Raw genomic sequence first — 17815 nt, forward strand, 5'->3', positions numbered from 1 at the left:
TACTCACTTTATGTGTCATACCATAGCTGAGGTAAAGCTTCATTGTATATTCAGCTCCTGTGAAGGTCTCATCGACAAACGGGGTCTCCTACATCTTGAAAAATAATTTTTAAGACTTTAAAAACACATTACAATAGAGAAAAAAAATCTAGTAGGGGAGACTGGGTATGGTTGAAACATTTTATGCTTCAGCACCTCCAACTCTCTGAATTTTCATGTCAGAGTTCTTAAATTTTAACGCAAAGTACCCATATTTGTTTATTACAAATGGCACCAGTGTAAGCCACTGCAAGAATATTACAGACCTCACCAGGCAATGTCAAATACATAGTGGTCCTTTGTTCCCCACTGCCAGGGCGTCACAGTATGTCCTCCTGTACCTCAGAGAAAACCTAGCTGCTGCTCCAGTAACCTACACTGGGTCCAGTAACCTACACTGGGACATCACTGGACCCTCAGCTTCTGCAGTGATTTGTGGTAATATGTCAGATCCCATGTGCCTTTGTCACAGATCTGACTGATCTGTTCTTTGTGACTTCATCAGATGCTTTTTATAAACAACTGTGAGTCTTTCTTATCCACTACCTAGGCGTTATTTAAAAGTATTAAAATCAAGAAAATGTTCTTAGTTGTACATGAGGGGATGGTTCTGGCACTTTTTACGTGTCAGCCAGTGTTTAGCTAGCTGTATTGGTATAGTGGATTGAAATTAGCATGGGAAAAATGCATCACATTTTGCCTGAGAAACTACAATTCATTATGATATAAGTCAAATAGTTTTATCTGGAATAGTATAAGTACTAAAAAAATATACAGCCTTAGTCAAAAACTTTAATTTCTTACCTCAAAATCTATTTTTTTTTCTCTATAGAATCTGCATGCAGCTGCTTCCAGCATTGACAATCACAATGTGTGATCAGGGTGGAAGTGGGTAAATACTGAAATAATCTTATGACTATTTTATCCCTGATTGGTGGAATTGTTGGTGTTACAACTCTCCCTATGTTACAACCATACCTGGTCTCCCCTACTATTTTTTCACAGAGGAACAAACACACACAAACACACATATGTATAAAATATATTCACGTGTTGTGGTTGATTATATAACAAGCTGCTGTAAATATCACATATCTGTGGTTGCCATTTTGCACAAATTTTCAGCTTTCTATCCTGTGGATTTGTCACGTCTTTCTTTACATAGCACCTTTCACACATTCAAGCATTCAGTCCAAAGGAAAAAAATAAAAATAAAATAAGATTATTTCCAGCAACATCTTTGCTTGGTAATCAGCAGGGTGCATTAATGAATTAAAAAGTGTGGTTATTAAAATTGACTGTAAATACGTATGGACATCCCATTGTTCCAGTACAAAACCCTAATTTAGGGAGTAAAATAAGATTAAAAATGTGTCAATATCTAAAAATAAAATCCAATGTCAAGCATTGTGGAAATTTTAAAATGAGAGAGGCATTTTTTTTTGTAACCAAATAAAACAGAATGTAATTAAAGAATGCATTTTTTAGGACTATTTTTATTATTATTATTATTATTTTTCAACATTAAAAGTAGTTTGATGTATGCAAGTACATGTGAACAATACTTGGGCAAGATCATTGCTGAAAATGATTCTTAACTTGCTCTTTTCCACAAAGATTTAAATAAAGAAAGCACAGTTTTTAATAAATGGATGGTAATATTGTAGACGATGATGTTTATCAAAGACTAAATATAAGTAAAAAAAACAAGAATGAGATTGAAAGAAGCAGGTTATAGATGCGGTATAGAATGGCAGGCACACCCTAACGGCTTCTCTTTCTTGTGTCGGCCTCTGTGTGGATTTGACTGTGGATATTCAAATCAACTATGGTGTGTTTCCTACCAGAGTCCCTGTGGCTTAAAGTCTTGTGTATCAGACTTGTGTCGAACCTATACATGCATATAAACGCTGTTTTTGTGTGTCTATTGTGAAATATATATCTGATATTTCTGAACCTCATCCTTTTTTTTCTATCCGTGACCTTTACTCGGCTGCCGCAGTGAGGATTAAAGTCAAGTTTATAGAAATGTCTGCATGCATTGTGTAGAAAATTGAGGATTAATTTCCTGCACCTGACAACTGGAAAACAGGCAGAAATGTGGAGGAAAAAAGAGCCTGAGGAGATGTGTAGTTGAGCAGGTGAAGCGCAGGGGGTGAAAGGAGCAGGGGCTAGTCAGTGGGGGGGTTCTCAGTTCAGTGAGTAATTGTGGAGGGGGTCATAAAGGTCCGGACCTCATTAAGAGAATTGTCTGGGAACTTTCAGCTGCCGTCATGTCACCTGCCTTCCTGTCATCGGAGGAAAACAGCAGCTTATTAATGTCTTTCAGTTTTCCGGGTCACACAGTTCAGCATTAGAGGATCAACACACACAGTTTCTCAGCAAACAGTCTGAAAGGCAGGAGGCGAGTAATTGACATGCATACATCTGACATCTGAGGCGAATTAAAGGCAGGTACATCATCTCCAGCAGCATCGTCTCTTTTGATCGTCTTTTGAACGTCTTCTCTTTTCTCTTCAACACCGAACCCATCTGTTCTTAATTTGTATTCGCAGTGGGGTTCTTCTCCGTCTGAGATTACATAGATGAGAATTGAGGGGGATTTGAGGGGGATCTCTCTCCAGCAGCTTTTTAAAGCGAGTGAGGTATCAATCAGGTGCTGATGTTACTCTGATGCAATGTTTCAGCCTATAGAGGAGGTTACTTGTGGACGCTGAGCTGCTTTTAACCAACTCACCAGCAGCGAAGGGGAGCCTCTTCTCGTGTTGTACAACTTTTAAACTGAACTAATGATCTGCTTTTTATTCACGTGCTTTCAAACAGATTTCAAAGCACTCACTTGAGAAACTTCGAACGAAGATTGTCATCCATTCTGAAATCTCACACATTCAAGAGTGCAGTTTTTAGTATAAATAGAATAAAATATCTGAGTGTCGTAGAATATAAGCTTTTCTCTTTTATAAAATTACTTTTTGCCATTGCGGAGTAGGAAATATAGCATTTTCACAAAGTAGATTAGATACAGAGAGGAAAGAGGAAAGACAAACATTCATAGAGCAGCAGGTAAACAGCATTGTTCCCAAAACCCAGAGATAAAAGTTTCAGTTTGTTTTCATTATAAATATATATCGTAAAAATTAAGCTACACTTTTGTACTGCATGTGCGCAATCAGCCGTGGGATAGTTTGATTTTCACATCTGACAGCGTGAATATCACAGTACTGATTATCTCACAATAAGGTGCAGGGTTAGCTGGAGTCACCTCGTATTGAAATGCTTTTTTTAGCAGTCAGGAAACTTTAAGTCTTGACTTGACAAATCTGAATCAGAAATGACTCCACAACCCGACTTTGAGGTGAAAAGGCGCTACAGGGCAGGGGCTGACTACTCAGTCTTCTTGCAGCTCTTCGTCTCTTCATTCCCTGACTCGTCTTTGGCGTTGAGTGATTCACTTTGTCCGCTGACAGGAGAAGCAGGGCTGCGCTTCCTCACTCCTCCGTTCTCGGTGGACTCTTTGTTTTTGTCCGCAGTAGAGGCTGCAGTCTTCGCTGTTCTGTTATCAATGCAAGGTTTTTCTTCCTCACCGGTGAGGGCGGCGTAAGGGGAGTGGCCGGTGAAGAGGGTCTTGTAGACGGCGGACTCGATGGCAGCGAATGGGGAGGTGGAGGAGCCTGTCAGCATCATCCTCGACTGAAAAATTCAACAGTGAGGAATGAAATATGTGAATGTGTAAGAAATAACTGCAAAATGTCCTAGTTTCCAGAAGCTGTTAAAGACTTTCAGTTCTGAATTAGTCATAAGTCACATGACTGCTCATATCTGAAAGGGGTCACTCATGGTCATAAACCTTGACTGACTCATTAGCCAGCTGTGCAGATCTGACTAATCCTCACAGGGTTGAAGTCAGCAGCTATAGATGGATCAAACTTTCATCCAGGACACTAGTGTTTGAATCCCTTGATTTTGATTGGTCAAACTGGGTAAGAGGGCGGGATTGATTGTACAACATTAATATCTTATCATCATATCAACTCAATCTAGGGGCTATTTTGCTCTCAGCACGTTGACACTGTGACAAAAACACTGCTTCCTGTTGTTATCATTTTAAACTGGTAAACTTTGTGGCAAGTCAACTGGTCTGTGTAGAGTTTAGGAAGATGTTTCACCTTTCTCCAAATTTCGCACTTTATAAAACAAAAAGTGAGATTTGCAAAAAGTTGTTAGATTTGTGTTGTTTCAGTTAAAAAATGTGCTACTGCTAAACCCCTGGAATAAAGTTAACTGAATGGGGACAAAAATGTCAAAAAGTCTCAGAAGTGTCTAATTTATTTTTTATTAACCCTTAAAAAGAACTAAAGTCTCTCTCAAAAGGTTTCTTTTTATCTGTAATCTCTTTGATTTTCTTTTTCTTTAGTGTTAACTGATGGCACTCCTTTGGGCTTTTATTTTGAAGGCTGGGTTCAAACCAGGTTAGCGCCTAACAAGTAGCTTCCTTTTAGCTCTGTTAGTCAAGTCCTGCTATCCAGTCTCTTTTAAATGCTTTTTAAATGACTTTTTGGATTTTGAGTGTTTATTTTAATAATCTTGGGGGTTTGTTTACTGTCAATTTGTGTAGTTACATTTTTACATAATCTAAATTGTAATCTAACTCCTCATGTGACCGTTTATGTTGTAAATACAATGGTTGATTAGGTTATCAATGTTTTTTTCTGTTCCTGTTTCAGCAGTTTTCTTTAGCTATATGTCAATCATTTTTGGATCAATAAAATTGTCCTAAATCAATATTTTTATGTAAATGTTACATGAGTTGGTTGCTGGGGAATGAGCCAGATAATGTTTAATGGTTGAGCAATTTAACATCCAGGGCAGACCCCAACGCAAAGCTTTATGACTTTTTCTCCTGCTTAACCTCTTTATTTTAGAGTGTTAGCATCGTTGGAATGAAAACACAAAACGCACATGCTAGCTGGTGAAAAAGGAAAAACTTATAACAGCTAACAAGCTTTCTCCCAGAGGAGGAGGCCAAATGCTAAGATACAAGCAGGATAAATGTGTAAGACAGAAACACAGTTTCTAATAATTGCTAGTGTGCTCACGAAGTTTTTATATTTTAACATTTCAATATTAACAATCTTCCATATTAAGTTTTGAATGACAACGCTGATTTAATGGAAACCCTCTTTTCTTTCTAAAGTATGGCAATGAAAAATGTGCTTATGCTACGGGAAACTTTAGCATCCTTATCATTAGCAGCACAAAATAACATACAGCAGTTTTAGATGCAGCTTTTTAAATCTGATGAAATGGCTTGGCGTTAATTTGACGGATCAGAGACAGAGCAGGCAAACAGAATGAGAGTTGAAAGAAGACATGGTGGATTTATCTGTGTCTCAGTCAAGAGCACAAGTTTCCCAGAGAAGAGAGGATGATGCAAGCTGATGAAAATGATGCAAAAGCCCCAGCCCTGCGGGTAATACCGAGTTAATGTGAGTCACATCAGCTAAAACTTCAAAAAGGCAGCGAGAGAAAGGTCATTTAGAAGACAGGACACTGCAGACTTTGAGGGTGCAACAGCACAGAAACATTTTTGGTACCTGAGAAATGTTCAAAAAAACAGCTCAATACATCAAATTCTTTACTTCGCCAACAGAATTTAAAGCCTAATGCACGTCTTCCTGTTTCATTTTTATGGTCACATAACAAACACAACAACTATGACAGACTGACCTTGTTGACGACAGTGAAGACTGTGTAGAGGAGCATCAAGTGGTGCTTCTGGAGAGGCAGATAGTCTGTCTGCTGCAGAGCAAACAGCACAGCACCGATCAGGGTGATCTTCGTGGGGCTTTGAAAGAAAATTAAATGAGAGTTAAGCAACGATAAAACTGTGAATAAACATTAAATCATGTAAAGAACAAAGAAGTCTTAATGATCTCCCTTAAAAACATATACTGTTGTGCGCTTTATTTATATTTATTGACAAATTCACTGCACCAAAGACAAAGCATCATCTTCATTAAAGATGGGTATGGTGTTTTTTTTATTGTCCAATTGGTACCCTTGTGGTGGTACTATATGTTTAAAGCTCAAAAAAATCCCAAATTTTTCACACTAGTGTTTTACAGAATTCTTATTTTAGCTTCTCTAAAATGCTTAATTTCAGCTGCTGTCTCTTTTAGGCTCCATGCTCCACAAACCCCCTTTCCTCTGATTGGCTAGCCCTCAGGAGGCCTGTTAGCTTGGTATCTGGGACCACTCCTACTTGTAAAAATTAAAGATTCTTGTCTCTTTGACCTCATCATTTCAGCAGGTGTTGAGAAGATCTAGTGAAGACCCCATGCTAGTTTTAAACAGATTGTTTTGAGCCGTTTACAGACAGATTCAAGGATTTGTATAATGAATATTTCTGGGATGAATTAGTTGGTTATTTGTAAATCAACCCTTTGCCTTTGCTTACACTCCGCTCTTTTCTTCTTTTCTACTGTACCTCCCTTTCATCCCCTTGCCATCCCTGCAGAATGTAACATGTTCATTCTCAAACTACCTTTCTTTAATGATCCCAACTCCACCATACACTAAATGGGTCTTGGATGGTTGTTGTTTTGTTAGATTGATAAAAATATAATAAACTAGAGCAAGGTACATCATAAGCCAGTGTTTTTACTATATTTACATTTTGAATGGTAAAATGATCTGCGCCATGTGATGCCACAATATGGTTTATCTATAACTTTTAACAAACTTTTTCTTCTGGGGTTACTAAATCAAAACTGATGTGTTTTTTGACCTCCCTCGTAGAATTAAATCTAGTGGTGATTAGGGGAGTAAAGTATGTGTTTTAGCATTTCTGGATGAAACTCCTGGAAGACACCCCGACACATACTTAGCTGCAATTAAAAATTGTAGTTTGAAAAGCTCTAAAAGTCAAATCATTCCTTTGGATTTATTTTACTCCACTAGATCTCTTTTATCAGCAAAATGATATAGAAGACTTACTAAGACATCTTGAGGAGCTCATTGGTCTCTGGTTTCCAAACACCTCGAACAAGCTGTTCAAAGTTACTGATCAGACCTCCACCAGCACCTACAATTTAAACATAGTGTTACGTATGTATGCATTATTCAGTTTTCTCTTATAAAATTCTACATGCTACACCAGCTACTGACCTTTAGCCCAGCCGATGGCTATCATAACAAGCAGACTGTCCTTATATTTGCCGTGTGCCTGTGTGACCCCACCCAGCACCTTCCAAGTCCTGGTCACCTCCTTCATTCCTGAAAGCACCAGCCTGAGAGGCAGCAGGGCAGCGGTGCAGTAAACCAGGTCCATGGGGCAGTAAAACACCAGGTACCTGCAGAGACACGTGATTCAAATAAAGAGGAAAACTCTCAGAGCCCTTTTACATGTAAGAGTTCGCATAGTATATTTCTTCAGTGAGGGCCTCAGCTGACAGTCTGTCAATTACCCCCCCATTACCAGCAGAGGGCAGTGTTAGGTAACCCTGTGAGGAAGCTTGTTCTGGAGTGTAATTATACCTGACACCAGTAGAGGGACCCAGAGACAACATTTTAAAGATGGAAACTTCACAGTTTGCTTTGTTTCATTGAGAATTTTGACATTTCAAGCTCCTTAATACATTGAATCAGTTAGTTTCACATTTTTAAGAATTAAAAAAACTCTTAACTGTGCTCTGTGGTTGGAGGAAGAGGGAAATCATGAGTTTCTTCCTTGTCTTAGTTCCCTTCTTAATTAACAAACTTGTTTTTTTTCACCCTTGGATTATTTACCAGATGATGGAGGCGAGCAGAACACTGGTGCTGTTGGACAAAGGCGCAACAACAGGCTCGGCCAACATGATGGCAGATAGCACCGCTCCACCGAAACAGAAGAGCATGGAGCTGAACCAGCAGGCTAAAGGGCTGACTCTGGAGACCTGGAGAGCTCCTGTGCAAGAAGAGAAATATATTTATCATCAGATTCACCGTCAGTGGTGTATTTTCAATCTTTATGAGGCATTCGTAAAACAAAAAAAAGTAAAGAGTTCTGGTGGTGGGACAAAATTATGCTGCCATGCTTCCTTTAACAAGACAGAGTGAGCAGTCATCCAAATCCCTCTACTATGATCAAGACAATAACAAGTATTTTGTGTCAAAACCAATTCAACTCATCACATCAGGGTGGGAGACAACACTAAAGTTTGAGACCTTGGCCCTTTCCCTATCTGATAAACCAATCCCTGGCTCTGTGTAAATATTAACAGAGGGAACAAAGAGACAGGTCTGACAAGCTCTATTACATTATTTGTGTCTAGTTTACAGAGCAAAGTCCTGAGTAAATACATAACATTTACAGTTACAAATACCCCCATGCTGGAGATACCATCAGTTACTTGATGTTCCCACCCTTCTTTTAAAGGACACTGCCTTCACTTTGCTTGTCATGCCAATTACACACCAACTTCATTTGAAACAGTTTAGCTCACAATAATTCTTAACCGCTATGTGTCAAGATTTTTATGTTTTTGGAAGCTGAAAATATCAATATTGACTATAACATGAAAGAAAACGATGAATACAAGTAGGGAAGAGTTGGGATTTTGTATCATAATAAAAAAATGAATAGTTTAACATGAGAAAGCAAAAGTGCCGCTGTGATATTAAGAAGTACAAAAAAAACCTAGTGACTTCTGCAGCAACAAAGAGTTCAGAGAGGAACTCATATGAAAAAAATAAACAAAAAATGACCCTATCCATTTAGATGCATTATCTGGAAAGTTTGCACAGCCACTAAATGAATCTTTTTATCTTTATGTTTGCAGTGGGAGTGAGGAACCATTCGACTAATGGGCAAATATCTATAAGTTACTATTAAATAGTATTTTTGCTTGTATTGCCCATCCTTAGAATAAAGTGAAGTTAAAGTTCACATAGTTTTATGGACAATATACTTCAGTCCATTGGTATTTTACACCTCTATTCACACATGCATAAAAACATGACCAAATCTTTCTGCTTGGGCGGCTCATGCTTGGTCTTTCAAAGTACTATTCAACTGTCACTGGCATCTTTTCAGAAATTGGTCAAATTTCCTGTTTCTGAAGCTCTTAGCACTTGGATGTAGTAGTTGTTAATTTTTGCATGTTCTTTTGCTATTTGATGGTATTCATTCTTCTCCTGTTATGTAATGTGATTAGCAAACAGCTTTAGGACCAAGTGGCAACCTCCAGTTTAAGAATATGAGACAATGTGGAAGTGCTAAAATGTGCTTTTTCTCGAGTGTCCACTTGAGGTTGACTCCTGAAGTACACATACACACCAAGCAAAAAAAAAGCTGTTTTCAAAGCAGGAATTAACCTTTTCACAGCGTGGTTCAAAAAATGTCTCCTGTCTGAATCGCTAATTTTGCTATTGGCACACACTGCATAGGGGGGTGAATTTTTTTCTAACTTGGCAGTTCAGAGGATATTAAGATGACAAGCTCGCCCAATCAGAGGTACAGCTCAGGTCATATGACTGAAAGGCACCCTAGCTGTACTCAAAGCCCTTGCCACTTCCGAAACAGCTGCAATAGCTGATCCTCTCCTAAAAAATCTGTTTCAGAAACAAACGGGTGACGTCAGGGAGACTATGTCCATCAATTATACAGTCTATGTTAAGGATGCGCTACAGCTACCATCTGGTGAGAATACTGTATTACAATCAGGGACTGGAAAAAAATGATTAAAAAAATGTGATCTCCCTTTTCAGTAGATAATACAGGTGATAAACATAGGATTTTAATGAAGTACGGAAAATTCAATGACTTGTGTTTGATTGGCACCAAGTAGTTCCCACAGAATCGCTTTAGAAATACAGTAGCGTTGGTTCACCATGTTGATCTAAGGTTTGTCAGAAAACCTGACCAATCCCTAATGTAAACAAAAATGACTGAATTTTCAATGCTGGCTAACTTAACCAGGATATTTTTCTGCCAGCTTCTTTTGTAAAATTCCCAGTAAGCGAAGTTCAGCTAATTTGTGAACAAACCAGGTAAAAATCAGAAAAACTTTCTACAAGCGAGTGACTGGATGAACTGTTGATCCACTTCACATTGGGTGGAGTTTCTCTGCTCTAAACCTCAAAAGTCAGTATGTTTTTTATTGTTGTGTTTGTTGAGAGGCAACACCCTTATAAATGATGTTTTATTAATAACAGAGAGACTTCCATCTTGTCCACAAGCATTACTCAGCTGCTTTCTCTCATTTCAACAACAGCATACAAGTTATGAGAGTATGTCTCAGAGAGGAAATCTCCTGCTTTAAGATGCAGACAAATTCCTCAAGGTTTCTGAGCCTTGATGATCTAAAATGATCTAGAAATTGTCAGTTCTCCATGTGTGAGAGTTCCTTTGGACTGACTGTAGCCACCCAAGGACAATTGGTTGTACAGTATGTGTTTCACTTAACCTTATACAGGAAGCAGCTCAGTCAATATGGAGTCAACATGACTGTACACAGGACCATGGAGGTAATCTGAGGATTAAAGACAGATTATAGACTCCTGGAGAGAGAGAGATTGGTAAACCAGGAAGACTTATGGCTCTATCTCCTCCTCTGCAGGCTTCAGGTCTTTGTAGAGTGGAACATGTTAGAGAGGACATCAGAATAACTGTCTACTTACAAATACATATGGTCTACAGCTAAAAGAGTTATTAGAAATTTGATAGAAGTACTATGTACAACCATACAATGGAAAAACTCATACAGACCCATGGCATTGTGGACATCTTTTAATTGAGCAAAATCCTGGATTCTGCTTCAGTAAATGTAAAGTCAATACAACATAAAAATAATGAATAAGCATCTTAAAATTTTACTAAGATTTCCTGTTGTTTTATCCTGCTTTTGTACTTTCTGCCTCTTCTCTCATTTTAAGTAGCAGAGAATGTGCCCTTAATTTACCAGACATCCTAATCTGACTAATCCCTCAGACTAGTCAGCTAAAAAAGGATTTAATACAATTGTTTCAAAACTTTTGGGTCAGTTATTATACTGTGTTGACCTTTTTTAAAGCTATTAGAAAATCCTCTTAGTGTTAGATCCATGTTTCCAATAATTTGGAGTTTTTGGGTTGTACATGGGACAGTTGTATATGGTCCATTTTTGGCTTTGTTTTCATTGGAGAAAAGATAAGTCTATCACTGGATTTCTTTGATGCAACACTACAAAAAAAAAATTCCTTTGTTGCAGAGATATTTTGCACTCAGAAAGTCAACATCAACTTGAGGCTAATATATATGCAAGGAATTTTACTATGGAACTGCATAATACAGGGATGTGATCTTTGTGACATCACTCATTTGTTTCTGATACAGAGATTTGAAGCCTATTGTCAGCAGTAGCCATATAATTACCAAACCAGATTTCTGTGGAGTTTGGATGAGGCTAACAGGCAGTCTCTTAAACCTTAAGTTGAATTGCTCATAGGTTGAATAACTCATCAGTTTTTGTACACTTGAAAGTTTAATAACTTTAAAAATGGACAAACTGCACAATTCAGACCATAAATGGTTTTGACCCAGCCTGTAAACATGCTAATTTCTGCTTTACATATCAGCTTTTTTGAATGGGTTTGTGGGTTTCCAGGTTTCTGGAGACTGCCTCTCTTGCACACCTGATGAACTGCAATATTGAGCACTTCTGCTAAGGCTTTACATTTTACTGGTGTGATTCTATTTGGTGCAAAATGTTGTTTTTAATGTTGTTAAGTATCTTCATACAGTCGTTTCCACTAACAGCCATCAAAGCCAATTCTGCTGCTCTATGTTCGTAAACAGAACTGAATTTACTCCCCTTGTTTTTTTATTGTGCACCTGTTCCTTTCATCTCATGTCTTTGAACTTTCTCGTTGCCCCTGGTTCACCCCTCACCATTAAAGACTTTTATCAACTAGAAATAACTACAGCAGCTGCAACACATGCACAAAAACAAGCACTGCTTTTTAAGTACTTAGGAGAGGAAAATGGTGACACAATCACACCATTCTCCCTTTGAGCTGACGCTGTAAACCGTAGATAAAGAACCTTAGTGATTTAGGAGAAGCTCTCTCTGTAAAAACAGGAAGTTGTACCCAAATCTCACAGGAAAAAAGTGGTTATAATACACCTCATCAATCTTTGGCAGTCATGCATACCCTGTCCTACTGTGCAGACACCTCAGACTATAGAAGCTATAGATGACACCTAACAGCTCTGTATCAACAGCTCATGGGAACCTCACAATGTTCACAAAGTTCACAGTGTCGCTATGTCAACACTTCAGGTTTCAGAGCAGAACAAAATGTAGGTGGTGTATGTCTCTGACAGGCTAACCACCAACTTTACAAGCCAATCATTGAGAAAATATTTATGTTCCATAAAATAAAGAAGCACACTTTCACCCATAGTTACAGCACCATAAGAAAAATGCTAGAAATAAAAATGTATGGGCCATGAAGCTAGATCTCCTAACAAGCCTCTACCTCCAGGCTTGCTCTTAAAGGAGACACTATAACAAGTCAAATTTACAAGTCAAATTTCCAGGTGAGGTACCAAGAACTGTTTTCTTTACTTTTTTTCCAGTTTAAAGTATTGACTATCCAAACATTAAAGGGTAAGAAGAAGATTTTCTTGTTTATTTTTTTTCCCTCGAGTTCTGTTTCTTCTCATTCCAGAGCCACATAACAGAGTTGTACTGCTGTATTTTTATGACCCTCAAAACTAAGCACTCATGGAGGCCAGTAATGGTTTGTAGGGGGGGGGGGGGGGGGGGTAAACTCAAAGTCACTATAACTCAAGTTAACCCATTTACAGATGGGTTCTAACAGCATTTTCTGGGCCTCAAGTGGACGCTAAAGGAACTGCAGTCAGTTTCAAATACTTTGGTGGTGGCTTTATTTTTTAACTGCTACAATTCTAAGCTTGGCTGAAACAATGTGACGACCCCTAGTGCAAAATTATATAGCCTATGTGGAAGTGCTAAAAACTGCAGTTCTTTAAGCACCCACTTGAGGCTGGCTTCAGAAACATTGGACACACAAACACACCAACTCAAAAAAGCTGATCTTTACAGCAAAAATAAGCATGTTTCTAGTCTGGCTCATTTGTTCTGTTCACATTTGCCTATTTTTTTATCGGCACACACTGTATGAGAAGTAATTTTTTTCTTTCGCTCGTCATTTTTTTTATTAACAAGATTTGCCCATATAAGGGCATGGCTAATTTGATTGACAGGTAGCACACTGCAGCCACCGGCAAAGAGACTAAAGGTCAACCTCTTTTCCGCACCCAAACTTGGACAAATTTAGGTTGAGTTCACCTTTTTTAATGTGACCTCCATCGACTAAAGGCTTCAAAACTAATATTTAAAACAAATAAGTGATGTCAAGGAGATAACATCCATGTAATATGCAGTCTATGGTTGAGACTTGTTAACTTCAAATACCTTTACATGTCTATTAAATAAAGGAGCATAGCTATTTGGTTTTAAATAAGATTGATGCAAATTTAATATGAAATGTTTAATTTATTTCACTTTTAACTGACTTTTTTTTTTATAAACTTTTGCATTCTGATGTTTTTTTTCTGCTGTCACTCTTATGGTGTAGAGGGGAGAGTTTGGGGGTATGATTTGCATATTGTCACCGACTAAAGCAACCCTCCCTTCCACACCAAAAGTGAAAGAAAGCTAAAAACTGAAAAAAGACAATACGCTTAAAAAAAGGTGTGATCAAACTGTCATTGATTAAAAAATGTCATTAAATAAATACAAAATGATTTCAATTCAAAACCATCAGGATGCAAAAATGTTTTAAAATGAAATAATATAAAACATTTCATGTTTGCGTTTTTAACTTCAGAAAAAAGTTATCAATGCCATTACCTGTTTTGATGCCATTATATTTTGTTTAATACACATTTTTCCAATGCCAATGTTTCTTTTTTAAGTTTCAACTTCAGTTTAAGTTTCACTGCCAAATTTTATTTTTAATACCAAACATTATAGTCACTGTTTTGGCGCCATAAAAGTCTACAACAGTTTGTGTGTTCTTGCCCAAATGTGGTTACTTTTGGTTTCAAAAAAAGACAGATTAAAAGCCAAACTAGACATGATAGAATATTAGAGAGCAATCGAATTGATGACTTTGCACTGTGTGTTGTTCATGGTAGAGACAGCAAGATGAAAATTCATTGAGTTACAACTGCAGCAATGAGAGTGAAGCCTGATAAAGTCCTAACCAAGAGCATGATCACAGGTGTCATTTAAGACTGCCTGCTGCACAGGCCTCACACCTCCTTCCTCTTAATCTACTATGTTTTTTTTTGCTTTCAAAAAACCTTTATCAAACTAACGTCCCTTTTCAAACATTTTCTCCCCTTCTATCTTGTCCCGCCTGTGGACACTGCCCTTGCGTGCAGGACCAGATAAGAAAAAGTGGCTAATCTCCGGTTATTTTTGGATTGGACCAATGATTGACACGCAACCACTGTTCTTCCTTCATGTCCCTGTCCTCTTGAGTCTACTCAATCCAAACACAATGTTTATAAATCTGCTCAGAATAACGCCATGCTAATCTGCATTGACAGTGTTACAAACATGTGGAAATAACTGGAAGGCTCTTTAAAAACTTGGTACTGACTTAGTTTCTGCTAAGGATAAGTGATTCAGATAAGTGTTGTCCAGCTTCAAAGGTTTGGATAATTAGAAAAAAGTGCAGATGCTAAATTTCTATTTGTGAAAGTGCTGAGCAGCTGCAGCACTAAACTCTGAGGCTGGATGCAGTTAAAGGCAGTGAGGGAAGATTTAGCACAGGAAGGAGAAAAGAGAGAAACAGGGTTGAAAGGTTTACAGCATTCCTTTCCTTTTTGGGGAGGAGAAGAACTGGAGCTCAGTTCCTGTTTATTTCTTGATTTTTACAGAAGTTTTACAGGATGTTCTTTTTTCTTCAAGAGGCTTCTTTTTAAGCAAGTAACCCTTAATGTGAAACACACAAACTGGAAGGGGGGCTATTCAAGGTTTTGTGTTGTGTTTACTGACTGCTACGATATTGTCTCTCCATATTTACACACTCTGTTTGTATCAGCTCCAGATAGATGGGAGCTGAAGGCGAAGGGTTAAAAGGTCACGGGAGCTCAGATGCTTTGCAAGGCAAGTTCAAAAATAGACTCTCAGCGGCGGGACTACAATGGACTGTGTGTGTGCTCTTGTGTTTGTGTGTGTGTGTGGTTAAAGTCCACCTGTCCCTGTTGCTACTTCCCCTGTGACATAACATAGCTGGCTTGGTGCTGGGCTTTGGTTTGAGCTGTGACAATCGACTGTTACAGAGAAAGTTTTTTAAAAGTTAGGTTGTGTTTTGTGAGTAAATAAGAAAGCAAAAATAGCATGGGGATCAGTTAGATGATGAAAGACGACTGTGTGCAGGTTGGTTGTTCAAGAAATAAACTCATAATTGAGTTAACTTTTGACAACTGTCAGTTGCAGTATTACAATAAAACTATTTAGATGATTGGGACCATTTGAGGATCACTGGTGACATGTTGGTTCTTTTAAAGCAATCTATTCATATTGATTAAGTCTTTCAGATATCTATATAGGAAAATTATGTTAAATGACTCAATAAATGAGAATTACAGTTGCATTCACTGGTGTTTTTTATCTGTTATCCAAGTTCTGGGGTAGTTGCGTACCACCTTTGTATTTCAAATTGCTGCATTGCAGACTTATACACTTCTCCAATATAAAACCTAAATTATGAACACCTAAGAACACAACATTTTCATAGCTTTAGTTATTGTGAAAAAAATGTGGATTTTCCTCTTAAAAATGAAACCAGCTGGAATCTCCACAGTACATGACAGTTGCTACACCATGTAATATTAATCAAAGAAAAAGAATATAATATTTTTTTAAGAGTGTTCAAAGTATTTTTTATTTGATTACCGTTACATTTTCTGTAAAGTTTCTGTTATCGAAGTCAATTCGTTCTAGTTTAAGTTGAAACATAATGTCCCAAAAATGACTGCACGGTACATGGTGCCTGTAATACCAGCATAGCTCCAGGCTTGTTACAGAGGTACAACTCCAACCAGGTGCAAAGTATTGCATAATAATGCATAACAGCTCCTTTGAGTTGTCCCAAAACTTAAATATGGTTCAGGCGCTTAAACTTGGGCTTACTTACCTGGCTGCTCCCTCAAAGCCATGACTGACACGATGTAATGCGCCATGTCAAAGTATGGAAACATGGACAAGTTTGCCAGTCCGTGGGACAGCTCGTCCAAATGCAGCACGTCAAACACATCCATAGTGTTGTTTGTAAAACTCTACAGAAGATGTGAACAAGTTTATCCAAATTAGGAGTTCTTCTGTTTAAAAAGCGGCACCGGTCCAACTCAGAGCATCAAGGCAGTAGCGGCTCGGTCCGTCAGCTGGTGGCCCAAACAGCTGTGTGTCTCTGATGCGCTGATGCTCTGCTGCCAAGTTGCTCACAGCTGATTAGTTGCCTTCTGGGGTTACCTCTCGCGACCGGGCAACAGTTCTGTATCGCCTCAGGACGGTCATTATCGATGACCCCCCTTCTCGACGCTGTCATCAGCGCATAGGCGGAATTCCTGCTCTGTGTTCCGCCATACTAGTGATGTGGCGGGCGGAGCTAGTTCGGCTCGCTGATTGGTTAAGCGGAAGCACGGCGAACCAATCATGTGTCAGAGTGTGGCTCAGCGGGGTGATGCTACAGGGTTTGGAAACGCTTGCTGGACCCAAACAAACAAATCTCCCCAGCCATTACAGATATTTGATTTCAATATGACAAAATAGAAGCGATTTATACTTCTGCTTTGAATCTTGGGTTGGTCTCTGGGTTTTATTCTACCAGCTATCTCTAAATCCTACCCCAATTCATTTTTTAATTTCAAAGTTTATTCATGAAAAACTGTTACTCTTACCTTCCTTTATTACTGTGTCAGTTTGTCTCCTAAAATACACTTGGGCTTAAATTTTGGACATTAAGATGATGGAATATTAGAGAAAATGTAGTCTGTTTAACTGGTACATAAGAAGACACTGCTGCCTAAAAGTGTTTCTACAAAAAACAGTCGACTGCTGTCACAGTGTGAGCCCCATCTTAGCTGTTTAACCACAGAGCTATTCATGTTTTCACAATAACATATGAGAGGACACTGGAGACTTCACAGTGTGTTCACAACAGTGGACTGGTTGAACTCAATTGAACTGAGTGAGGTTAGATTGACTGCAACGTTTGTGGTTTCACTGTGGCTTCAGAAACCATGTGCAAATCATCCACTGTAAAAACTCGAAAATGAAGAAAAGAGGTCTTTCTTTAATAAAATTGGTTGCCATGGATTGCTCTCATGAGAGACACTTCTGTAGGACACAGGCTCTGTGACTGATGACTTACAGAGAAGAAAGTTTGCTGACAGAATGTGTGATGAAATCTGGATGTGTAAACTTCCCCACTTTCATCACCTCACTTTGTTGACCGAGGACTTTGTGATAGTTTTCTATCTTAAGCAAATGCTTTGAGAATTGTGTTGAAATGTACACTATGTTTAAACCATGTGACGTCTTTCATATGGCTGTCTTCTCATTGACATGACCATGCCACCTGGTGGTCACTCCAAGAAAAACCTTGATTTCCTTTTTTTTTTTTTTTTTTTAAAAAACATCATCTTGTTGCCCTATATCTCTACTGCAATTTGCATATTCTAATAAGTGCTGTAGTCTTACTAAGTCGTCTTGGA

General features: G+C 38.3%; 1 protein-coding gene across 1 annotated transcript; it reads right to left on the reverse strand.

Moving 5' to 3' along the window:
• Positions 1–2854: 2854 nt before the first annotated feature.
• On the reverse strand, positions 2855–16675 carry tmem38b (transmembrane protein 38B). Its single transcript, XM_074690631.1, has 6 exons — positions 16237–16675; positions 7828–7984; positions 7207–7391; positions 7036–7123; positions 5767–5884; positions 2855–3729 (listed from the first exon to the last, which is right to left on the reverse strand). Exons 1-6 carry the CDS (start codon positions 16358–16360, stop codon positions 3424–3426), a joined length of 978 nt encoding a protein of 325 aa, XP_074546732.1. The 5' UTR covers positions 16361–16675; the 3' UTR covers positions 2855–3423.
• Between the last annotated feature and the right edge of the window lie 1140 nt (positions 16676–17815).

This window comes from Halichoeres trimaculatus, unplaced genomic scaffold, assembly GCF_033239565.1.
Source record: "Halichoeres trimaculatus isolate MK-OKI-2021-1 unplaced genomic scaffold, fHalTri1.1 fHalTri1_scaffold_16, whole genome shotgun sequence".
Lineage (NCBI taxonomy): Eukaryota > Metazoa > Chordata > Actinopteri > Labriformes > Labridae > Halichoeres > Halichoeres trimaculatus.